The following is a 26,253-nucleotide window of genomic DNA, read 5'->3' on the forward strand; positions in this document are numbered from 1 at the left end:
TTCTGTAAAAAGCCATTTTGAAGAGCTTTACATTTCTGGCAGCACTGAGCATAGCAATGGGACTTGTTCCTGGTGCGATGGAGCAAGCGAGGAATGGATGGGTGATAAGATACCTGGCGCTATTGCAGATAATATAAAACCAAGGGTTTTCTTAATGGAAATCTGTCAATGTCTGTTCTTCTTAAGAGTGCAAATATTGCTACACTTCACAAAACTACTTTACAGATGCGAAGTCTTCACAGTTATAACTCATAACTACAAACTGTTTAACAGGAAATCGTAATGATAAAGAGTATATCACACTAACATGGTTTGTTCATTTTTTCTGTATAGAGAAAAACTTCATTGCATTAACTGCATTTAAACAGTACAAGTGCCTGTTGAGGGGCTGGAAAAAGTACCACTGAACTCCACTGCTACTACTGAAGTGGCACGCTGTGGGTACACACTGTGACAGCATGACGGAATCCTGGACACAACCTAGCTTAAGGAATCCATCCCACTGTTAGATCCAGCTGTACACTGAGTGTGTCTCTTGTCTTTTCTCTCCTCTCATGGTTATGTCACGGTTATCTCACCCTCCTGCATGAGACTCTCAGCACTTTCAGAAGCTTCACCTGTTCCAGTCTACTTTGCTTAGAGGTGATAGACCCCAGGGAGGGGTGAGAGACTGCAATATGCGGTTCCTGACTTCGGAAGCAATGGTGTCCCAGCATCGCACTTTCCTATAAGATTTGTTTGCCAGAAGGGGAAGAAAAACCTATATCATTGTTTCAAATTTGCTTCCCTTTATGAAAAGCTGCATCACACTGTCTTCCATTTGTGTGTAAGGGAATGTAGTTTGCTTCACCCCAGACAGAGGTGCAATGAATTAGGGTGTACCTCAACCCTGCAGTTGCCTAAGCCCTGGACTGACAGAAAGGAGACCTGCCTCGGACTCTGCTGCTCAGCACCTGCTGGATTGGTGGCTTGCTTCTTGCAGCTCAGGGATCCAGTGGCAGCTTGAAATCTCTCTCACTGAATAAGTACACGAACAAGTCTTTAAACGCAGAATGACTTAGGTATTTCTTATTATAAACAGTATATGTAGCAGAACCCCTTTCTTTTTCTGAGGGCTGCATGGGGAAATTGCACTGAAGAGATTAAGCTTAAAACACTATCAGGGACATGTATTGACCTATAATGGCTAGATTTTAATGGTGATTCTGTGGGCATATAAAGATGTTACGTGCTAAGTCAAACCCATGACATGACCAGGATACAGCTAACAGAAACTGAGAGCTCTGTCTCCAGGCTTCTGGGTGCGTTCCTGTTCCACATCCCTTCCACAGGAAGGACACAGACCAGAGACCCCACTCTGCAGGAAACAATGTATCTCCCTAAAGGAAAATAACAGCACAAATAAATAACAGCCTTTGTAAACCAAGAGCACCCTTCTTTGGGATACAGCAACTGTACCACAATATAACACAATAACCTCCAGGTTGGTGTATGTATATATATATACACACACACACACACATACCTACCTACATATTATATATATTTATATGTGCACACATCCACAAACCACAACCATTTGGGCACCTGCTTTTCATGCTCCGAAATAGCTGAATTATCTGGAAAACCTAAGCCAGAAGGCTTGTTTTACTCCTAAATAGGCGACCTATTCATAACTGGAGCCATCCCACCATACATATACACGCATGCTTTCACAACCCTTGAATTTTTAAATTCCTTTGTTAAGTCCTGTCTTTATTTTGATTATAAAACCTTCGTGGCACTAACTGCTTTTCTTCTCCGTAAGTGCCCAGTCCACTTCTGGCATCTACAAAATAAATCATGGAGATGCAGACACTGGTTCAGTGTTTCCGAAGCCCTGAGCACAACTTCTTCCAGTGCATTGCTCAAGAAAGAAAAAGGAAAAAGGATCACTTGCTGAAATATCGCTCCATATGGCTCACTGGAGATGCCTACCTCAATCTGATAACAAGGCTTGCTGTACCCCATACAAAGCTGGCAGAGATGCCTTAATATTGACAAACACAAACTGCATGCTTGAGTTTTTGTTAATTGTTTATGGACTGAATAGCCAGCATTTCTTAAGGAAATAGAGCAGAGATCTCAGGCCTTACAGTAAAGCTTTGTATGCCCTCTTTTTAACGGCTGCTCTTTAACTTTTATGAAAACTGCCTTTGTTTGGATTTGCCATTCTCCCAATAGCTTTAGCATTTGAAGGTTTTTTAGTTCGGGAAAATCAGGTAAGGAAATGATCAGAAATATGTAACAAATAAGTTACTTTTTCCTGAGTCAAACTGAACAAAATAAAGCAAAAAGTAAAGCAAGCTTAGTTTTTCAAATGATGAAAGGAAGAGAAGTCAAGATTGGTTTAAAAACTCATCCTTAGGCAGGCAAACAGAGCTATATCAAAGATAACAGAGCCATGCTGATTTCTACCATCTTAAGAGCGACCTCACAGTTGTTTTTAGGAGGCTTTGTTGTTGTTTTTTTTTAAACACACAGCTCCTTTTTCAAGACAAATATTAAGAACAAATAGGAAAGTCCTCATATCAACAGAAACAATAAAGCATCAGCACAAACCTGTGTTTCCTTGGATGTCCTCTCCCTTGGTTAATGCCAGGTAAGAGAGCAAAGCACAGTTATTGTCCTGACCAGGCGCAGGTGGCTGCTGCAAGGAGGTGCCCGTGAAGACCACTCCCCAGTTTACATGGCTGATATCGGAGCGTGACCTGTTGTGTCCTGGCTTGAATGTGGAGGCTTCCTCATTCTGCACCAGGATGTCGTTCACCGAGCGAGGCCTGTCTCTCCTCCGCTGGCAGATATTGAAGATGTTAAAAGCTGTGGTCTCCCCTTCCCCTGCCCAAGCAAGGTTGTCAGCAGCTGTTCCCCTCTGCACCATGCGCTGGTCTTTGGCAGGGAATGCTGTCTGAGCTTTGGTTTCCAAGAGGCCATTTTTGCAGTGATCCCAGATGAGGCTACTTTTGGCTAAGGAGGCGACGTTCCTCAGATTCCTGCTCTCTGTTATCTGATCAAATACCTCATGCCCAACCAGTTCGGGCACCTCCTGTACACCGTACACCTCAGAGGGCTGCACAATCTTTTCAAGCTTAGTATCAAAACTATTGAAAAAGTCTTCAGTCACTTCCAAGGCAGGGCTAATGTCATCAACTTCAAGAGCCTCCATATCCTCTGCTGCCAGTGGGCTCAAGGTGTCATGACACTTTAAGAAGACACCACATCAATATCCAGGGAAAGAGCTGCTTCACATCTGTCCTTGGCACACCATTAACTTAGAGATGGTGGGTCAAATACATTCATCAACAACAATCCTTAGTGGTAGAAAGGAACCAAGTCAACCTGCCTTCAGATGGGAGACTTAACATCCACTGGTCAAGTGGGCTACAGTCCCTCTATGGAATAAGCTCATAGTGATGGAGAGTACCTGTAAAGCAAAGCAAAACACCATGTCAGGAAGAGCCTTTTCACAGATTTTAATCACATCACTCCTTTCACAGTCACAGTCCCCTTGATTATGCTTTCTCCTTCATTTAGCACCAACATTATTGTGTATGAACTATCCCTTTGGGGTTTCTGTTGTTCACTGTGTGTGAACTCTGTGTATTATCACTTCTTGAACTGGAACCTGCGGAGAGCAGGATGAAGCACCAGATAAAGGGGAACCAAAGTGATGCCATCTATTAACCAAGCTTTAGAAAGCTGCACTGAGAGGCGGTACTGACTAACATCACAAATGCAGCTACCTCGGGAATGCTTAGTACAGGTTCCCATGGGGCTGGAAGAAAAAGTTGAGAAATGAAGGGTTATTAAAATAGGCCAAGCAGCCTCAAATAGTTTGCCTTTTTCTCCCTTTTCTCCCAGATGGCTTGCACTCCCAATTTTAGGCAATCAACATGAGTTTTACAGTAGCTGCTTTGCCTACTTGTCTGCATAAACAGAACTATGATATTTGCCTAATAAATCAATGCTATTAGGCTGCTGCAGAGTACCGCACGTAGAGTTTCTCTCTGGAATATAACTGGGAATCTAAGTGAAACCATGTGGCAACCTAAGCTCCAGAAAGACAAAGCAACCTACCAGCAAAACAAAATATACCATATCCTGCACCATCACAAATCTGCAGATCTTTATTTCCAAGCAGCTGACTCACTGGGCAAAACATAAGAATAGAGAAGGGCTTTAAGTGTAGAACTACTGACAAGCTGTATTGACCCACATGAGCTCAAGCCTGTGAGCTCAAAGGAAGGGGGGTTTCTATTCCCTCTAGTGCAATAACGGGGTGTCCCATTGCTGCCTTCTGCCACACCAAGCCTGCTGCCTTCTAACCTCTCCCTCTTGAAGTACCACCCACAGTGCTGCCATGCTCGAGGGAAGTGCACGGTAGGTATGTTTAAATTGGGGAAATTAGTCAAATGTGTGTGAGTTCTTGGGACCTGGAGACTGGCATTTGTGCTAGCGGGAGAACAGCTCTCATGGCTGCTATGAGAAATCACAGTACCTAGAGCCTCTACATGAAGAACAGCCCGAAGTCAGAGATCTACATCCCAGTTTTGACCGCACCAGCTCAAGTCCTAGAAGCAGCAAAGCTGCATTAGCTCAGAGCTCTGCCTAGATTAATACACTCTTAACAGAACTAATTAGCCTGGGCAGGGCTGATAATTAGCAGCTCATTAGCTTGTGAATGCTGAAGTGCTACCAGGACCCATGAAGATTTACACCTAGCAGGAAAAAACATCTATTAAACAGCATCAAACACAGATAATACTTCTATTTAAGGTTCTTTTTTTAATCCAGAACAGTCTATTTGCCTAGCTTCTATTAGCAAAGTTGTTTAAATAGGCACCCTCTCCTACAGTAAGCCAGAGGGAGGAAAGCAAGCTGCCCCCCCAGAAGGGGGCACAGAATCCTATAGCACAAACCAACTCCCTCCACGATCACCCACTGGCTTCCTCCCATCCCTGCTTCAGTTGTGACAAGCCAGTTGTGTTTGAAAGCAGCAGCTCACCCTCCCTCCTAACAGATCAGCAGTTCAGGCCCAGATCTCTGCAAACACACTCCAAGTAAATAATTTTCAAAAGCAATAAACAATCACATACATAATTCTGGAAACTTCAAGCCTTTACATTGGTATCTTTCTCCTCTTACCTCTTTGCAAGGATTCACTTCGCTAGCCTCATAGTGAACCAGGACTAGGATCAGCTTCGACAAGTAAATGCACAGTAAGACACTGAAGGTAGAGCCTGAACTGCAACCAGAAGGCTGAAGAAAACACATCTGGAGTGGTTTCAAATCAGAACAGTATGGGAACAGACTCTTTCCCACCAGTTGATGGCAATGGGAAAAAAAAAGTCATCCTGGGCACAACTGCACTGTCAGCTTAACGCAGAACAGAGTTCACTCTTGAAGTTCATTCCTGCCGGCAAGCCCAGAACAGGGTTCTGCTCCCCGGCACCTTAGAGCTTGGGAGCTCCAGGAATAGGCTAAGGGACATGATGTCGTGCAACCTGTCCACTTATTCTACATCCTCCTATGGTATGTCTTTAAAACAAATATAATACTTTGAAGTTGCAAAACTGCAACAGGCATTCACTTGAACAAAATCAGCCCTAAAATAATCCTACACCTACAGTGAAAACTACAAGCTGGCCCATACAAAGATGCTGCATCACAGGGGTGAATATAGCAGAGAATACAGCCTTGCTCTCACTCAAGGAACTAAAGCAGCAATCACTCCAGAAAGGCTTGCGACAGGCCACTGAAGCATTTCAGTGGTAGCAGCTGCAATGCTACTCTGCTCTTTATTTTAAATCATTAGGAAAGGTGGAAAGCAAGGGGAAAAAATTGACACTTACGTTTAACAGGTTCATTTTTAAATACTGGAGGCTTCATGTGGCTGCACATTTCTCTGGATCCTGTGAGACTGGAGTCAGTGTCATGCAGCCAAGCGTGGTGATGCTGAACTACAAACTGACCTCATATCCAGTAAGATGCTAAATCACAAGGTGATGAGAAGATCACAGGCTTCTGCATCACACGGTTCACAAATTGCAGCACTCATACCTTGCAAACTAGTCTGTTTGCCCTGCTCAATAAAGATGTGAAAGGTGACCTCAATGGTGGCAGGCTCACCCCTTCCCTACACCACCAAGAACCTCCTTAGATCAAAGAAAGAGTTGTGACAGTAATTCCCACTAGCACTGGGATTCTGCAATCACATCTCCTCCCTAAACACAATTTGGCATCTTCTGACAGTGGCACTCAACAAAATTTTAATTCAGACTTCTGCCTGCATTTGGTGCTGCCAAATGAAAGCAAAATTTGATATGGCAGTAAACAGCTCCATCAGAATCTCCTCCAGGAGGGAAAACAGGGAAAATCTCTTCCTTCACATGAAGGGAAAAAAAAGGCAAAGAATAGGATAAGATGAACTCTTTTTAAATGACTATAAAATATATTACCTTATGTATTGTTCCTTAGAAACACCTTAATTTTTCCAAAGACATTCAGACTAAGGGAGTAGAAAGGTCAGGAAGAGAAGCATCATCCCAAACGATTAAAGACTGCCAAAGCTATAGGCAACTGTAAGCAGGGATTTGTTACGGGAAGCAGAAACTTAACAGTTCATCCAGGCCCCTGGGAACTAGTCTTACTGAAAAAAAAAAAAAAATAAAAATGAAGGAACATGGACAAAAAAAATAAAAAATGAAGGAATGATGGACACAGGGATTGCAGCAGCTGAAAAACATGCTTTTCTGTATGTCTGTCTAGTGCAGATACAGCTTTCATCCATGAATGTGTAACAGTCATATACTTAACATGTACTTAGAACATCAGCAAAGTCTTTACTACCACAAGTTTATAGTGGCTACATTACTCATATGGCTGAGGTAAACAGGAAGGATTGCTGGTCACGCCGTGTGAGACACAGCTCTGTTTAATCAAGATTACTTCCCTTAGAGAAGCCACAAGGACTTAACCTAGGTGACAGCACAGTCTGACAGCAGACAAAAATCATGGACAATAAATGCCAAGGAACATACACTGGAACAGATCATTTAACTTCACAATCTTCTCTTCTGGATGCCCATGGGCCAGGGAAAATACCCAGGCATCACATGGCAAAAATTAAAAAGCATGGAAAAGGAAAGGGTAGAAAGCAATCTTGCGGGTGACACAGGCCACCACAACAGACACTTGCTGTGTACCCCCAGCTTATACATTATGTACAGGATGGTTCATTCTAGCTCAGGCAGGAGAGAAAGCCAGAGCCAGCATGTGTTTAGGAACCAGTGACTGAAAGGATTAATTTAGCTCACCAATCCATACAGAAAGTATATATAAAAGAAGCACCTTTCAGTTTAGTTTCCTAAGGAAACAGGGTTTGCACCACCATCCCACCTACGTGCTAGTTATTCTTCTCGCCCTTTCTTTTGAACTGTACAGGTAATTTCAACTAGGTGTGACAGAGCAGTACTGTCCTTAAAGATGCAGTTCTTGAACTGTTGTTCAACACTGGACAGGAAACAGGTCCAAACTCACCCTCCTGCTAAGGGAGAAGCAGGCAAAACTCTGTACCGTATCTGTTCCAGAAGGCCAGTGTCACCACCTGGATCTCTTCAAACTAGCCACAGCACAAGCAGTTAGTGTCACATGGATCTGAAAACACCAGGAAGCAGAGGGGAAAGCAGGAAGGAGGTATCATACAACTTGAAAAGTAGTCTTGTCAGTTTTGGTGCTCACAGGACCTCCTCTTCAGTGAAGAGGTAACAGAGATGTATAAAACATTGAATGATACACAATGGATAAATACGGACTTCCCCTTTTCTCTTGTATTGGGAGAGAGAATTAGAAAGGAATAATCAATGATGTTCACAAGCAATGTGTTCAGGAGGAAATCCATAAATGAGAGTTGCTCTCAGCCAGCAAAAGATAGCAAAAGGCTATCTTTTATAAGTCCCCCAAGTCTCATTGACTCCTAATGACTCTTAGGCTAAATTTCCTGGCAAAGACTTGGGTTTTTCCGAGAATTTTATCTCAAGAGTACAAGAGGAGTTTTACAAGTTACCTGTATGCAAACAGAGAGCATGAGTGCCTCAGCCACTAGAGAGCTTGCTCCATCCCCTTCTCAGCACCCTGAAACCTGCTGTGGGAACCAGCTCTGCTTATGTGACCCTGCACTGCAACTGTGGGCTGAAACTCCAACGCAAACAAGGAAAACAGAAAGAGATGTTCTTTCGATCCGGTCACAATTTGGTAGCAGAGCAAATTCAAGCAGCCTCAGGTACATTTATTTCTGGTATGTTGCAGGCCTTGACCACTACAGTCCAGTTTATGAGCTGTGACAAGTCTGGGCTGAATAACAGATCATCTGAAGATGGATGTACAGCCTCTTTGAATACAATCCACTGGGGCTGGAGCAGCTAGTACCTAATGAGCTTTTCTGCCTGCAGGTCTGAGCAACCTCAGCCTGTGACCTGAATGTCTTTGGGGTGGCACCTTGAACAATCACAGCATGTGGGTTTTGCTGCTTCAAGGATTTCTGACTAGATCTGTGGGTCCCACTAGCCAAGTATTGTCCAGAATCTAAATGGGACACACTTCGGTCAATGACTGTCCCTGAAAATTAGGCACTGCTGTGCGGAATCCCTGAAAAAAAGCTATGAAGACTTAGGTGCTACCTCTTAGTTAGGAAGCTGAGCTGGTTTTGTCCGGTGGGCACACCCAAATGGGTTCAAGAGAGGAGGAGGATGCACAGATGGCTGACTGTCACACACAAAGTGTTTACCACTGTCTGTGCACTTCTATACATCGCTGGCACAGAATGCTTGCAGAAAAGATTGAAGAACTGACAGTGGCAGCACAGTGCAAGGTATTGTGGAGTGCCCGCTTTCCAGCATCCCCCTGCTGTAACTAGATGGCAGATGATCCTTTATTTATTTACAGTATAGCAAGGCCTACTCAGCAAACATTGTCCATCTCGTCCTGACTTCTGAAAGAAGTTCTTTCAAAGCATGACGGCATCTAGGTCTCTCTCCCAGCCAGAAGCCCTCTCTCCCTTAGCTGCACGGGAAGCATAGTATTACAGCTGCTGTGCTTGAAGCCTCAGCATACAACAGCCCCAGTCAGATCCACTGTACTGTGTGTCATCCGTATGTAACCAAAGAGCAGTCCTGGTTCAAAACACTTACGCTCCTAGCAAGGATAGGCAAAGAGCAGGAACAGCTGCAATTAACTCTGTGCCTAATCTCAGTCAAGCTAAAAGACAGCAGTGATCTCTTCCACACTACAGAAAACAAAACAAAACAAAAAACAATTGAGAAAAGATGAAATGAAGAAAGGGTTGAAACCAGGGAGGCAGCAGAATGCCATATTCTGTGAGGGAAAGCAGACCCTTAGCGAGGATACATGAGTCTCACTCTGTGAAAGCACAGATATTCCCCAGCTGCTGATGTGACCCAGTGCCTTCAACAAGGAAGCTCCCCAGGCAGCCTCCCTGCATGGGAAGCTAACACATCGCTGCTACAGAACAGCGCATCCAGTGATGAGCACATAGTAATGAATAATAAACAGTGCTTATAGTATACATTAGCTTTAATTTTAACTGCACTTTAGAAGTAGTAATTAAAACACAAGAAAATCCAAGCTGAAAAGCACACAACAGCCTGCTGCACCAGGTCGAAGTGGCTCCAGAGGCTGAGGAGGACTCAGCAGCGGAGGAAGACGGACCACAGAAAGGTTTTCTTTTCAGGAGAACTGCTGTACAGCTGTCCTGAGATCTTCATCACTGACTCCTTTGCCTTGCAGCCATCTGACACACATCCCTTCTGGCTGGGGAGCCCTACTGTAATGAGGGGCTGTATCACTTCCTGTGGATGAGCAACTGCTTGAAATCCCAGTAGATGGACTGGGAATCTGGAAAGAATGAACAACCCTTGGCAAGGAAAGAAACAGAAAGCAAAGCAGACTGACCGGAGGAGAGTTAGCTGATGGCGACCCACAACCCAGGCTCTAGCCCAGCCAAACCCATCAACATGTGGGCATCTTTCTAGGTTACATCAGACTAAAATCCAGACTACCCTCTTGTGCATGCGGCCTGTTGGCTGGCTGACCTCGCAGGGAAGGATGTGAGGTGTAGGGCAACAGAGGCTCTCCTGAGTCCTAGCACTGCCCCTGTGGATCTGGATGCAAACACTGCAAAACCCACACTACAGGCACAAAATCCACATGGACAAACAATGAAGCAGTGCCATGATTTGGTCTGAGGCATGGATGTGTGGTCTTAAACATACCTGTAGTCCCAAATACCAATCCAAGGGAGGGTGAATGATTTCTATGTTTGGGTTCATTTGCTTTGTGTTTACAGGTTTGTCTAAAGTTGTACAACTTGAATGTTACATGCTGCCCTTGACTACAAGAACTCTGGCCTGTTCTGCCAGGCAGAGACACCACAAAACAGCCTGATACCTCCTGAGCTCAGCACAAAGAGAAGAGAGTCAGAGAACAGGGTATCCAAGAGGGGCAATACAAACCTCCTCCAGTACAAGAGGAAACATGATTGAACTGGACATTCAAGAAACAACAAACAACATGACTCAGTCTAATGTTTCTAATTGTATCTGCCACAACACACCAGCTCATCTCCTGCTAGGATGCAGGGGAACTTTGTACATGCCAGGTGAGAAAAAAAAAACTTTTTTTTTTTTAATAAACACTTCTGGTCGATGCAAACTGAAATTTTACAAGTACCTTCCCACTCCACACTTTCTAGAGCTACACTGAAGGGAAAAGACAGACAGTCCTTAAAAGCTTGCCTTTTTTTTTTTTTTTTTTTTAAGAGATCAGAAATTAAGACATTTTCAGTTTGTCCCTCAGAGTTCTGAACAGAAATAAAAGCCACATTTCGTTCTTGGGGATGTTGCTCCTCAAGGACACATTTATAGAGACTGCTGGAAATCAGGCTGCTGAGCTTTCAGCTGGTGTGTGCAGCAATGTCCTGCTGCACCCAGAGGTGGCTGCATTTAAGCAATGAAGGACATACAGAGGGGGACTGCCAGATGAAGACATTGATCTCCTTATAAGTAGGACTCAGAGACTACGTAAGATGCTTTGGGACCTTTCTAGATGAAGAACTAGCTAGTATAAATAGCAATATAATAACTGAATCCTTTACCATCTATGCCAGACTACACAACTAATTTTTACTTAGCTCTTCAGGGTAGTTTCTTTGAGACACACCAAGCAGGAAGCAATCATCAGGATCCAGCACAGCCCAGTATAACCCCACAGCTACCATTGACTCAGAGGCCAAAAGGAGGGTAAGAAACACAGCATCTTCCACAAGAACACAGGAGACATTTCTTCCCTGAAATCCTGGCACGGACGTAAGAAAATATACTTGACATCCCAGTCTGTCCAGCATACAGATTTCTGAGTAGCCCTGATCTGCAACTGTAGCCAACTCCTTTCTCTAACCGTGGTACCCAAGGAGCTCAGCTGGGACAGTACAAGCCTTTGTACAGAGACCTGGACTTCCCATAACCATTTGTGGTCAAATGCTGACACTGATGGAAATGCAGTGTTTAATAACAAACTCATTTCAAACCTCAGACTAAGCCCTCCTCTTTCAAACAGCCAGGACGACCGTGGTTTGGCACATTAATTATCAGGGGAAGAGTGGCAGGGGAAGAAGGAAAGGAAGCAACGATCCAAATACTGCTGAAGTTCGGCTAACTACCACAGCAACCCCAACCCTCAGGTCCTGGCAGCTCTGCCACAACAGCTAACCCTGCAGGCTGGCTGTAACCACAGGGACCACTACAGAGTTGTGTGACTACTCAGCACAAACGTTTGCTGCTTTCTAAACTGAAACACAACTTTACTACTGAAGATCTTAGCAGAAGCCCAACAGAAACCTCAAAACATCTGAGGAACCTGAAATGTTAACACATAATGTGACTTCAGTCTGATAAGGTTCTGCAGGAATGGTATATCTAGTTACTATAGCGGAATGAAGGATCTCACCAGTCTATGTAGTGCCCTGTTTCACCTTTTAGATTTCTGATTTTTTTTAAATCCCAAATTTAATTCACTAATTTTGGATAAACAAGCCTTGAAAGTGGGAAGATGAAAACTGCTGTTGCTTAAAGTATATGGGCATTGGTCCTACTAAGATTCAGATGCTTTCTTATTCTTACGTACTGTGACTTTTTGTAGCCACTTAGTGGGATTATGCAGTGCCTAAAATTAGATTTGCCTGTAAATTTTTGCAGGATCAGGGCCATAAGTACATATTTGCAGAACAAAAACAGTTCATGAGCAAGTCATGACTCCTTAGAGAAACCTAATCTTGATTTTCTTCCCTTATCTTACCTTGCAACACCAGTGACCCTAGCACTTCTGCTGATACTCCAGCTAGCACACATTCCCACCAAACAGATACCCTCCTGTTGGGCCTATTTGATCCCAGAAGGTGTAATTCCACCGGCTGTGTTTGGGTGCTTGCTCCGTCAAAGAAGCAATTTTACTGCAATGTAAGAAGACCAAGGCGTTATGTCATACCCTGGGCTACTAAAATCGAGAGCGATGACTTCCCGCTGTGCCTACACGCACCGGAATTTGACTCTACCGAGGGGGAGCAGCCCGAATTCCTGCTGAGACCGTCAGCGGAGATGGGTGGGGAAAAACTAAAGGACAGGGCCTTTCCAGGCACACGGGAACGTGTCTCTCCGGATGGGCACATGACTCCAGACGCGTGTGTGTGTGCTATAAATGCAAACACAGCCGCGCCCGCTCCTCGCACACAGCCCGCATCCGCGCCCGGCGGGCAGCACGGCGAAGCCTGCGGGGAAACCCGCCCAGCCTGCCCGCCCCGGCGGGGACGGGGAAGCTCGCAGACCCGCACCGACCAAAGGGAGTATTTACCTGCCGCCCGGAGGCCGCGCTCTGCCTGTGCTCCGAGGAGGGCTTCCCCAGGGCCCGGCCCGGCCCGGAGCGGAGCCGCCGGCGCGCAGGCACGGCACGGCCCGGCCCCTCCTCGCCGCCGCGCTGCTGCCGGGCGGCGGGGACGCGTCCTGCCGCAAAGCCGTCCCGGCCGCCGCGGGAAACGGCTCCGCGGCACCAAGGTTCCTGCCGCCGCCGCCGCCCGCCCAAGCCGGCAGCCCCGGGGCTCGGGGAGGCGCCGGCAGCTGTGCCCGGGCGGCGCGGCAGCCGCGGGTGTCCCGCCGGCCTTGCGCCGGCGATGGTAAGGGCGGGGGAGCGGCTCGGCGGTCACCGAGTGTCCCAGGAACTCAACGGCTTCTCATTTTCCCCTTAAAAAAAAAAACAAAAAAACAAAAAACACCAACCAGAAAAACCCTTACGTTTTGCTGTATAAAAGGGTAAAGTCGCACCTTCCTACCCATAAAGCTGCTGAGGTTCTCAGGGAGCTGCTACTTGACTTCAGGAGAGAAGGAAAAGGCAAAATACTGCACGGGTTTTTAAAAATCCCAAGTGCAAGCACACTGCACACTTACCGAGGCACAAAGGCTGCAGGGAGCAGCACCCTGTGTGACCTCATATCGCCCCAGGGCAGCAAAGAGCTCTCTGGCACAACCTGTTACCCAAAGAAAACAAAAAGTTAGCAGACAATTACAAATGGCTTATTTCATTGGTACGTAGCGTGGCACCCCACCCAACGACACATGTCCTGTAAAAATACCCTCATGGCGAGAAATGCCCATGTGCAGATTAGGAGTGTACCTCAATTTTGATGTCCGGTGCATGCAGACCAGTTCTGAGCAGCACCGCGTACGCATTCAAAATCCCGGGCGCTGTGCTGCTCCACAGACTGGGTCCCAGGGGAGTCAGCGGTGCTGCGCTGAGCAGCAGAGATGAGGTCGGTCCTGAGTCGCAACGGCACAAAAATGCAGCGCTGAACCGAGTCCATAAAGAGGATTCACGATCCACAACAAAAGGCAGGTGTTAGGTTAGCTTCCATCAGAAGTTTTTCTTCTCATTCGGTATTTAGTCTTCCCATTTAGTATTTTCTTCTCACACCATTTAGTATATACTGCAAAACGCTACTGGCACAATTAACAAAGTTGTGTTCGTATGGGTTATCTCATTTCAGTGACAGCAACGAGGAATGAGCACCTTTGGCACAACAAAATAACAGTTTATCTGACTGATTAATTAATCTTGGCCTTTACATATAATATATTACTAGAGCACTATGCACTTCAAGTCCAGCTCCTAGAGATGGATGGCTTTTTCACCGGGTTACAAAGACTGATCTTTTTATTCTGATTCCACTGTATGCACCGTGATCCCTCAAAGGACGAGGCAGCATCCCCACTTGCCATGTGATTTATCGCCATCCAGCCTTTTCTCAGATGGTGCTGAGACATTTATCTCTTGGGCTCCTCAGAAGGAAAGAGGCTTTCTAGGACTCCTGGGTCTGACGATGCTTCAGGACTTCACCTCTCTGCTGACTATGAACTATGAGCTCCCCTTCCAGGCCCAGCATACTTGCATGGGAAGCACAGGGCACACTGGTCCATCGCGTGTGGGGACACGAATGTCAGGGGAGGAGAGCAGGTAGGCATTTCAAAAAGAAGTGCAAAAATCCATCCCTCCCCCGGTTCTGATTTCACTGCTGTGTTGAAAATAAATTGCCTGTGTTCAACATTACACTCATGCTTAGATAAGTTTTCTGGGAAGTGGCCCGTGTATCATTTTCCACCTGTAGTGGAAAAGTGATTTCAGGCTGCAGAAGGGCATAGATGTAATTTCTTTTTATGGTAGGACAGCAAAGAGGCCTTGTTCAAGAAGAGTCACCCTTCTACTCAAAAACAGACTCCCAGAGACACTTGGAGGACACAAATGTGGAAGGACAGTAACCACATGCCATGAACACAAAACAATCCCAGCTGTCTTAGCAGCCAAGTGCCACACATTCAGTGCAGTCAGGCACTATTCCTGCCCCCCTCTCTTTCCTACAGCCCAAGCATGTCCCACGGGGCTCTTTGGGACCCCATTTGCCACATACATCCAGGCATTACATTGATTTGCATTGTGCAATCCCCAGACGGGCAGGAGATGGGAACACCTCCTGCAGGGTTCCATGCCCTGCCAGACAGTTCCCAGTGCCTCCCCCCACCCATTCTTGCAGCATTGCCTTCTGCACAGCGGGGGTCTGTAAGAAACACCGTGTTCCCCCAAGAAAGAGGGGAAACACATGGTAAAATAGGCTGATACTGCTCTCTTAATTTCATTCTTCTCAGCTCTCTAAAGAGCAATTTTCCCAGCTCTAGATATTCCTATCTCTATTCTTATCTGCTGGAAACCCTTTGCAAGGACTGGGATGGGTAACGCGATTTCCACTTCCTAGGCAAAATGCAATTAATGCGTACCTGTCCTACACTGACTGTTAAGGAACTGTTTGGGTTCAAGTTTTTAATTTTCCATTCTGTCTAAGAAGCACTTTATAAACAATTGTCACCAAGGAGGAGGAGATTCCATCCCCTTTCCAAGTGTCATTTTTATATCTATGATCTATCACATGTCCCTCTACTACAGCCTGAAACAACTGAACCTTTCTGAGATCAGATGACTCCATGTTTTCTTCCTTTAGTCTGATAGAGATTTCTCTTCCTGCAGTCTGTGTGCCAATGGAAAAGAATAAATGACCAATCTTACCCTTCAAAGCTGCAGGAAAACACACTCTAATTCTGAAGAAGTATGAACCTTGGATTTTTTTGTTGTTGTTTTATATGTTGTTTTATATCTATTTAAGAATATAAGTTCCAGAGTTTGCAACTTACTGTTTAAGCATATCACCATCCTCCAACACAATATCACGAGTGGTTTCAAGCAGAATATACTGGTTAAAGAGATGGTGGTGGCTATCCAACAGAACCTTACACACAGCTTGACTTCCAGCCTTGTCCCCCTTGCTCGTCAACCATCAACATACAGCCCAAAACCGAACAGAGTGCACAGAGCCACCTGGTGGTTAACTGTACGAGCAAACAAATTGTGTCCTATATGTCCACACGATGAGGACATAAATAAACTCATCTCCCTTCTGCTTGGAATGTCCCAAATGTCAGCTTTTTCTTAGCTTTTTGATTGAGGTTCTGGAAGTCTTGGGAGTTAACACTGAAAGCGGGAGAAAATGGCTCTATCTGTTAACACCAGAAACTTAGCTGCTTTCCTTGTGGGAGAGTTCGCAGGACTGAGTGCTCTTCTTTAGATCTGAACATCTCCCATAAGCACTGCAGAATCATCTTCCAAAGACCAGACCATTGCACCATGTATTACCGAGTTTGGCTTCTGTTGATAAGAATCCAAACATCTTTCTCAAACTGGGAAATTCTCAAGAACCCTTTGGCCATGTCCTTCATTGGCATAATGTAGAAGGAGCAGGGCTCATTTATTGTGGCCACTGACAGACTTGCCAGTTCACACCGGCTGAGCATTAGACCCACTGTCTTTCCCCGCTGCCTCTGAAGAAGGGGCCTTTTTTTCACACATTTTAATTACTGACTCCCTACATAGAAGCTATTACCTCACAGAAAGGCCGTTAACTGGCACGTTCAGCACAAGATGAAACCTTTCTGATAATTGTTCCCTGAGTTCATGTTTGTGAAAATAAATATCATCAGATGATTAAATTAAACACCGCAGCCAGCCCAGCTATACACTATTTTCACTTATCATGCAGAAGAGGAGATCAAAGAGAAAGGCCCAGGTAGAGTTGTTCCAAGTCCTCCAAGTTTGGTTGATAGCTACCTATTGAACACACTAATTAGCTCCCTGCTTGGGGTGTGCAGCACAAAATTAACCCTCCCGAAATTGGGTGGTATAGCCATTTTCATGCTCTGCAAACAACTGGATGCAGAGGGATGACTACCACCTCATTTTCTCTGTACGGTAAAGCGGCAGTAACGTACTCTAAGTCTCAGCAGCACAGCCTGATTCTGATTTCAGAGACTCTTTGGGCCTCTGTTCCCCTTCGTGTCTTGTGTGAGTGAGAGGACAGCTGTGCCAGGGGAACATGAGGGAAGGCTGGAGGCACTCCTCTTCTTAGGTCCTACAGGGCTTCTGCCTCCCAGCTCTTCCCTTTTGGTGAGCAGACATGCCCGTCCCGTCCCTGCGCTCCTGCAGCGAGGACTCTCACAAGCCCCCTGGTTCGGGCGCTGCTTGAACAGGGAGATTGTTTCCGAGATGGAGTTTCACCCAGCACTTCCCTGCTTTGCTTTCTTGGGCCGTGGAGGGCAAGAGAGGCGAGCGAAGCAGCAGTGGGCAGCGTAGCCCGGTTCCCACTGCGAGCCCGCTTGTCCTCCCCGTGAGCACACACACCCACACAACCAGAAAGCTCTGCTATTCTTCTGCTAATGGGATTGGCACCGCTTAAAGCAGTCTGCGAGGGTATTGTCTGCAACCACAGCAAGAGAAACATTATTCAAAGGCCATTCAGGCCCCAAAAGAAGCGGCAGAGCAGAGTAATTATCGGAGACTCTCCATTAACGAGGGCATCTTTGCTCTTTGTCTGTGTTGGTTTAATAAGGGCCACTAATGGGGCCGGGGGAGGGGCACGCTAATGCTTCTAAACAAACCTCCTTCCCTTCCCCACCCCCGCGCTGTGAGGAGAGCTGCCTTTATGGGCACTGACAGCCGAGCTGGGAGTTACCATATTGCAGAGTGACCTTCGGGAAAACTTAGTGTGAACCCAGCCGCTTTCAGCCCCATCCCCACCGAGCCGCTGGGAGCATCGTTTGGGTAGCTGTTCTCTTTTTAGCCTTTCCATATTTCCCGGTGCTTGCCAGGCCCTTTTATACACCCCCTGCCCGACCTCTCTCATGTCATCTTGTGACCCTTCATGGCTGGACACGACGGCACTGAGTGGCAGTAATGAGGGACGACAGTGCAGATTAAGTTCTCGCAGCAAAACCTGGGGCTGCTGTCCGTTATCCAGCAGCTGTGACTGGGAGATGCTGCTGGGAAGGCAGGACCGGAGCAGCTTCCCCTCCCCACACCGCTGGAGGGGGCAGGCTGGGATCTAGCACAGCCCAATGGCTCCTACCTTCTATCTGCGGGTGCTTTTCTGGTGATGGAGAAATGAACTGAGGCAAAAGCTGGCATGAACCTCCATCCTGAGATCCTTCAGAGCCACTCTCAGGAGCATGCAGCTAAAATTCTTCTGAGGGCTCCCAGACTGTCCCCATCTTCAAACACCAGTTGTAAGGGGCCAACTTCTGAGGCAGTTTGCAGTATTACAGGTTCAGATACACGCTGGTTACTTGAACAGTGAAATGTGGATGAGAGGTGTCAGGAGGTCTCTGCAAAAGACAGCATTCAAACAGTGAACTGTAATGATACACGTATATATGAATAACGAACGATACAGCCTTTCTCAACTACATGTTGTGCATACAAGGTTGAGAACTGCTAGATCCATTTTTAGCCATGAGGAAACTAAGGAACAATAAAAGGGAACGATTCTCCCAAGTTTGTGCAGGTCTTTTACTGAAGCCAGGCCCTGAACATCATGCTATTCTATCTCACTTTCCAGTGATGCGCCCCTAATGGATGGTTGCACTGTACAACCGGCCCATGGACTGCAAAGACAAAGCAGAGCCTTCTTTGTACCTGTACATGTGCATGTCAACATTCTCAGGAACTGCACTTGAGGGCCACGCAATATCAGTGCTGCCTCTTTTGTTATGAGAAATGGTTTTATTCAGCTGAAGTATGGAACGACAAACTTATCTGTAGAGACACGCACCCAGTCCTCTCCACTTGGGCAAATGTTCCAGCGCTAAAGGTTTATCACAAGCAGAAGAAAGATATGTGGGAACTCCTCACTGCTTAAACCACAAGACTCTGGTTTGAAGAAACAAGACACCACACAGGATTTCACCCTTGTTTCCTGAGGGCTTGGTCGTTTAGAAATTTTCATGATTTTGGCCTTTTCCTTTAAATATTTCACCAGTAACTGCATCTCTTGTAACAAAAGAAATTTTTCACAGGTGCTCCTCTGACTCATCTCTATAGGATCAAAACATCTCAGAACAACCTTGCAAGTCAAGAGAGAGCCATCATCCTTTACACAGAGAGCTAAGTTACAGTGAAATTAAATAACAATACCTGAGGTCATTCTTGCCATGGAAGAGCTAGGAAGTGGATACAGTTCTTTCTCCAGAGTCTTACTGAAGTGTTCTAAGATCAGTGATATTCCTTCTCCCTCTTTTGAAATGACTAGAGGATCACATTCCTGAAACAGAAAGCCCTATTTTCAGCACTCCATTCTTCATGTTAATCACAGTTTCTGTTCATATTCTCTTTTCATTTTTAGAAGAATAATCATTAAACATACACAGTTCTTTGCCTACGGATTTAGCAATCTAAATGATGTAGCTAAAACAGATATATAAACCAGTGGGTTACTAGGAGCACACTACTTGGCCTTTGATTGGTGTGGGTGGGTTTTACTTTATAAGTGTCATTAAATGTTACCCTTCTTTGCCACTAGTAGATAATACAGTCAGTCTTGTTGCAAACAAAGACAATATTTGATAAAAAACAAAATAGCAACTCAAGGAGTAATTGAGATCTCATTGCAAGGGGACTTGAATGGAGAGGTAAAAAACCAACAATGCCAAAAACAACCCAAAAAAACCCAACGAAGTTGGCTTATGACTTTTCTTACCACAGAAAAAGCAACTGCAGCTTGGGAAAGGAGGGACGCCCAAGGTAGACAAAGAGATTTGTCATAAGAAATGGGAGTTTTGAGACCCTGTGTGAAGAAAAACTCAGTGAGTAGCTTATGCATGGCAGGCTGAAATGAGATGGTCCTGTAGTAGAAGGGGGGAGAGTTCACAGCAGTGACAGAGATAGGATGGGCGATGAGAGGCTGGTGGGTCTGTTTCCTGGAGCATCAGCCAGAATAGTACAGTTGAAGGTGAGGCATCTAGTATGAAAGAGATGGGAACACAATGAGTAAGGTTTTGAAACAAAAGCTTCAGTCTGAGAGCCATCATCTTGTGGACAAGTCCAATTTATTCTCCTTCAGGTACAGTTTCTGCAGGGCACAGGGAATAACTACATTGGGCCTTGTCAAGCCAGTTCTATTTATATTGGCTCTGAACACCTATAGTCTAGTACTGGGAAATTTTCTCCCCAGTTTTCCCTTCTTTTTTTTTGCATTAATTCTGCTAGCATTTGAGACAACCAGACAATGAATGTAAGTGGATTCCTTCCAGGTTGCTCTACTTCGCTTTACTGCTGTTAGCCTGTCACACTTTAATTAAACTACCTAACCAAGATCTGATCTGAATCCCACTTAAACAATGAACAAGGTCTTCATTGGCTGTGCAGTTTTGGATTGTGCCCTGAACTGTGTTTGAGCTCATTAAGGTAGATTAGAGCCATTTTTAGAATTGCCCCTGTGCCTTGAAACCCAAGGGAAAATGAACAGAAGTAATGAGGAGCAAAAGATGCCTTTCCAGAAAATCATTTGTGTATGTTTGCGAACTACTGCAAGCAGAAGACATATTGAACAGTGGGACAGGAAGCAGCTATTAATCTTTGCAAGCACATTCCGGTTTAGTTCAATGTAACTTCCCTGCTTTGTCTTCATATCCTTTCAGCTCTTCTTTCTCTACAAAACAGGTCTTGCTTTGCCAGCTTTGCAAAACCCTTTTCCTCTAATGCCCTCAGCTGGCGCTTGCTGCACCTGCCCTCTGCTCTTCATTCCTGCTGGCCATTCTCCTGCCGAGAGCGGTACAGGGAAGAATCACAGAATCACCTAGGTTGGAAGGGACCTTTTAAGATCATCTAGTCCAACCGATTAAACAAACAAAAAAAACCAAAAACAAAAACAAAAAAAACACACACACAAAAAAAAAAACACTAACCACCAAACCCAACAAAAAAAACCAAACAAAAAAACACACACAAAACACCACCCAACACTAATCCATATCCCTGAGCACCATGTCAACTCCTCTCTTGAATACCTCCAGGGATGGTGCCTCAACCACTTTCCTGGGCAGCCCATTCCAATGTCTGACAACCCTTTCAGTAAAGAAATATTTCCTAATATCTAACCTGAACCTCCCCTGGCGTAACTTGAAGCCATTGCCCCTTGTCCTATCATCTGTAACTTGGGAGAAGAGACCGACCCCCGCCTCTCTACAGCCTCCTTTCAGGTACTTGTAGAGAGCGATAAGGTCTCCCCTCAGTCTCCTCTTCCCCAGACTGAACAACCCCAGCTCCCTCAGCCTCTCCTCGTAAGACTTATTCTCCAGACCCCTCACCAGCTTCGTTGCCCTTCTCTGGACCTGCTCCAGCACCTCAATGTCCTTCTTGTGGTAGGGGGCCCAAAACTGGACACAGTACTCGAGGTGGGGTCTCACCAGTGCCGAGTACAGGGGGACAATCACTTCTCGGGTCCTACTCACCACGCTATTCCTGATACAGGCCAGGATGCTGTTGGCCTTTTTGGCCACCTGGGCACACTGCTGGCTCATGTTCAGCCGACAGTCGACCAACACCCCCAGGTCCTTTTCTGCCAGGCAGCTCTCCGGCCACTCTGCCCCAAGCCTGTAGCGCTGCCTGGGGTTGTTGTGACCCAAGTGCAGGACCCGGCACTTGGCCTTGTTGAACCTCATCCCGTTGGTCTCAGCCCATCCATCCAGCCTGCCCAGATCCCTCTGCAAAGCCTCTCTACCCTCCAGCAGATCAACACTGCCACCCAACTTAGTGTCATCTGCAAATTTGCTGAGGGTGCATTCAATCCCCTCATCCAGATCATTGATAAAGATGTTGAAGAGAACCGGCCCCAGTACCGAGCCCTGTGGGACACCACTCGTGACTGGTCGCCAACTGGACTTCACCCCATTCACCACAACTCTCTGGGCCCGGCCCTCCAGCCAGTTTTTAACCCAGCGGAGAGTATACCCATCTAAGCCATGGGCAGCCAGTTTCTCCAGGAGGATACTGTGGGAGACTGTATCAAAGGCCTTGCTAAAGTCCAGGTAAACAACATCCACAGCCTTTCCTTCATCCAGCAAGTGAGTCACTTTGTCATAGAAGGAGAACTCCCCCGCTGAGCAGCCAAGTAGACCAAGGCCCCAAAGGAACAGGGAGGACAGCAGCAATTGTGTGACATTTTCTGCCTGTTCACGCAGCCCTATTTGGAAAGATTTAAAGGCAGCAATGCCAGATTAGGGTGGTGACTCTCTGCCTTTACTCCTTGGGCATGCCATGGGCTTCCTGTGCGAGTTTAGGCAAGCTGCTCGTCTCTACATCTCCATCTCCCTCTTCAGAAAGGGGAATGCTGCTATGCGGGTATGTTTGAGAACATTTAAACTCTACACTGATAGGGACTGAGAAATGAAATTGTTCATGAACTCGCCTCCTGACCAGTCTGATGTGGCATCTGTATCCAACAATCCAAGGACTGGGATCATCAGGGCACTCTGTTTAGCCTCCCCATGTTATGGGGGTATAGGCAGACTTAAGAGATGCAGCTGAATGTTCAGTACTGTCATTTCCTGACATGTCTTTGCTCTGCTCTCCCTGTCTACAAACTCTCCCTACCTGCCTTTGCTCCAGGCCCATCCTTCTCCTTCTCCTGGTTTCTTAGCATTTTGTGGCCTGTTTTAGTGCAGTCCATGGTTTCTACAGCTTATCAGTCACAGGCATTGACCTGATTCTGGTCCCAGGACACTGCTCACTCTCCTTGTGAAGCCTTTAATACAGCAGACAAGAGCAATATCGACAGTCGGAGAGGCAGCTCAGTGCAGAGATCCCCTAACCAGTGCCAATCCTGCCAGCTTTGGGATGGGGAGTATTACTGACACCTCTGCTCTGCAGGACTGAAGTCACCTACCCGTGGCATGGTGCTACAGGCCATCCTGCACCCACAGCCTAGGCCAGTCCCTCTGCATAGCAGCACAACTGCGTGGAGCCTCCAGCCAATTCAGGGATCTCTCACAAGGCACAGCTTGCATGCAGTGTAGATACAGCCTATGTGAGCTCCTTGCTGGGCAGCAAATACTGCAGGAAGAAAACACTGAAGCTGGAGTGAGATCAGTGAACAGATACTATACAGCAATGACTTCCAGCCCCAACTCCCCTGGAAAGGTTTGGATAGAGAGATCTGAAACTGACCCTATCTAGAAGTTGTCTGAGATACCAGAGCTTTCAAAAATGCAATCTGCTAGCTCTACTTTAAAAAAGGTCTCTAACAAATGGCTATTGCTAGTAGTTGCTGCTAGAAAATTGCTCGTTTTCTCCTCAGAAGAGAACTGTCTGCTTCTGCACTCCTCTACAGTGATTGTTCATCTTAATGCCTATTTAATTAGCAAGTAGCATAGGGGGGAAAGATGCATGATTGAGTTGCTGCTGCATTCCTGAGATCTCTGGCTGATGTTTTAGTCATTCAGATGCAGCTGCAGATACAAGTTAGAGCAGCCTCAAGGCTTTTTCTCTACAGTATGAGGAGCAAGGGCATAAATGTGACCCACAGGTATACTTTCCCCATAACTTGCAACTCCTATACAAATACTGTCCCAAGAGCTAAAATCCTCTTTAGTCCATATATCCATCATTGTACTTATGTTCAGAGTACATCCAAGAACATGATCGACCATTTTGTAAATCTTGAATAATATATGCTATAATAGTCTCAGCCTTTTTCATTTCAACTTCTATTGTTAGGGCACAAATAGAAAGAAGAAAAAAAAAAGCTGACAGAATTTACATGGAATCAAGCTAAATAAAAATGATGCCATTGGTGTTCATGGAGATGACAGGCTTATGTGATAAAAGAACATGGCTGCCTTGGCCAGAGGATTCTCTAGTGTCAGCTATAAGAGAGCAAGTAACAGCATCTTTTGGTACTTTTTGGTTCTTTTGGGTAGAAGCCCAAGCAATCTAGCTTTATGCAATCGTGTTACAAGATAGGAGAAAAACTTTAGCCCTCGGCACCCAGGTATATCTTGGGTGGAATCTTCTATTCCACAAACTAGACTGAGCTATTAATCATAGTAATCATCAGCACTTAATGTTGGGAAAAGCATAGTACTTAAGCCCAGGTATCTTTGAAGTTAAGATGTTGTAATGCCCTCCCATCTTCAGCCCTTTGCAAGAGCCCACTTGCATGGCTTCTTGAACAGCATCTCTTCCAGCAGAAGAGCACGTTTCTGGCTGCAACATTCCACTGAACTCTCCCTTCTGTGACTTGCATTTGAGTGATTATTCTGTGTCATATCTAATAGCTACTTGTCTGTGTGGTCCTTCCTATCTGATATACTATGTATCACCATGGCTATTATGGTGAAGAGCAGGCTGAAGGCTCCCAATTACGTTGATGCTGGCCTGACAGCACCCAAAAGCCCCTCAGAAGGGCACTGCGCCCTCCTTCCTGATGTAGAATAGAAAAATCATGACACTGAACACTTCTCACCCCTGAACTGGAAAGGGCCAAAGAAGCCTCACACTTCCATCCACTGGTATTGCACTTGTTTATCTAGCACTAAACACTTCACATGTAGAATAAACTAAGGTAGAAGAAGAACAGTTCAGCTGTTTGTGCAGGAGATGGCTATTAAAGATCTGTGTTTATGCAAGCCACCCGCACCCCTTACCAGAGTGTGCGTCTGTGCATCACTGCCCTCTCCCGGGCAGATCTGCCCCTTGCACAAACACAGCGCCCTGGTTGCCAAAGCTCAGCAGAGCAATTAATTTTGCTTTGCCTCAGGCATTGAAGGAACATGATTGTCCACTTACTGTTGCCCTGACACTTTCAGCAACTTCACTGAGTATCACAGTGACAGCTGAGCTACTTCTAAAGGAATAAGGATTTGTTGAAATATAATTGGACAGGATAGAGGTAGTGCTCCCTACAATTAGAAGTCCACATGTTGAGAACTCCGAGTGATTAAATGGCTGTAATGTAAATTAAATTTGCTCTGATTATGCAAACTTATCTTAACTTCGATATTTAAGCTAGCCCATTTCAAGTTTGGCTGCGTTTCAGTATCCAAAGAATCCAGCTTCTGGTGACTAATCTGCTCACAACTGCCCTGTTACCTTGCAGAAGAACAGGGAGGTGGAAAGAGTCAGCAAACACATCTCAGGATGTTATCTTGTGCTTTCAAGTCTCCTCCTGAGTGCTTTGGAAAATTCCCCTTGGAATACTTCTTTGTGCATATATGCATATATACACACAGTGTGTTTGCATACACCTGTTCACATGTGCATGTAGTCTCTTCTCTGATCATCCAGCCCTGCACACAGAAATACTGTCATGCTGCTTATGCTCTTTCTACACTTCCTTCTCATAGTAGGGCTCCTCCAAGGTACAAATCCTGCCAGCTTCCTTTCCCAATCTTTTGCTCTGGCTAATGCACTCTGTGGACACCTGATGAGCTGTTCCTCACCTCCAGCCAGTGAGAAACAGCCTTCTTTACATGCTTCTGGGATGCCCTTAGGTCCACCAGGTTGACACAACCTTCATTGTCTCAGAGAAGACCTTAACAAGTTCAAGATGTATTTGCCTTTCACTGCCTCAAATCCACCACACAGTTGTTTGCTGAACGGTATCTCATGAGAATGCACATGAGATGCCTTCTGTCAGCTCCTGCCTCCCCTGAGACAATGTGCACTCACAGCTCAGCCCTGTGGCCTCTTCTCCAGCCCCATGACTCTTGCTGGCTGAGCCAGAGCTGGGGAGAGAGTACAGCACAGAGAGGCTTAAGCAGCACGTCTCTTAGCTTTGTCCACCCAGCAGCCTCTCCCAACTGAAGTCTCGCTAGGATGGGCAAGAAGGTATTGTGACAGGTCTGCATGTATGCCTAATGAACTGGCTGAGCACAGAAATGCAGCACATCAGGACTTCTCAAGAACGTTTATGTAGTGCTTTCCTGCCTATGTACAGGACTGATGCCTGACTGAAGTCGCCATGGCAGGTACAGTCTGAAAGCTGCACTACCATGAGTGCTCCCTGTGTTACAGTCCCCCATGTATTAACAGGGATACAAGAGGGCTTATTTCCTCAGAGGAAGTTGTGAAGATAAATCCAGCCATGGCAGAGAGGTGCTCAGATATAAAAGAAATTGCAGCTACAGCATTTCATTATCTGAGTGTCTCTGAAAGCCATGTGTAATTTCCTAAGCAGATAAATTCAGCCCTTCTAGTTTTGCCAGTGATGGAAAAAGATGCATT

General features: G+C 45.9%; 1 protein-coding gene across 1 annotated transcript in view; it reads right to left on the bottom strand.

Annotated features, from left to right (window-relative positions):
* The window catches only part of PLEKHM3 (pleckstrin homology domain containing M3), a 73,958-nt gene extending 70,698 nt beyond the window's left edge, over positions 1 to 3,260 (bottom strand). Inside the window, exon 1 of the mRNA XM_074145675.1 lies at positions 2,602 to 3,260. Within this exon, the coding sequence (XP_074001776.1) occupies positions 2,602 to 3,205 (604 nt within the window). The 5' untranslated portion in view covers positions 3,206 to 3,260. The remainder of the gene's footprint in view (positions 1 to 2,601) is intronic.
* Positions 3,261 to 26,253: the final 22,993 nt, after the last annotated feature.

Source organism: Numenius arquata, chromosome 3 (genome assembly GCF_964106895.1).
Source record: "Numenius arquata chromosome 3, bNumArq3.hap1.1, whole genome shotgun sequence".
NCBI classification, from domain to species: Eukaryota; Metazoa; Chordata; class Aves; order Charadriiformes; family Scolopacidae; genus Numenius; species Numenius arquata.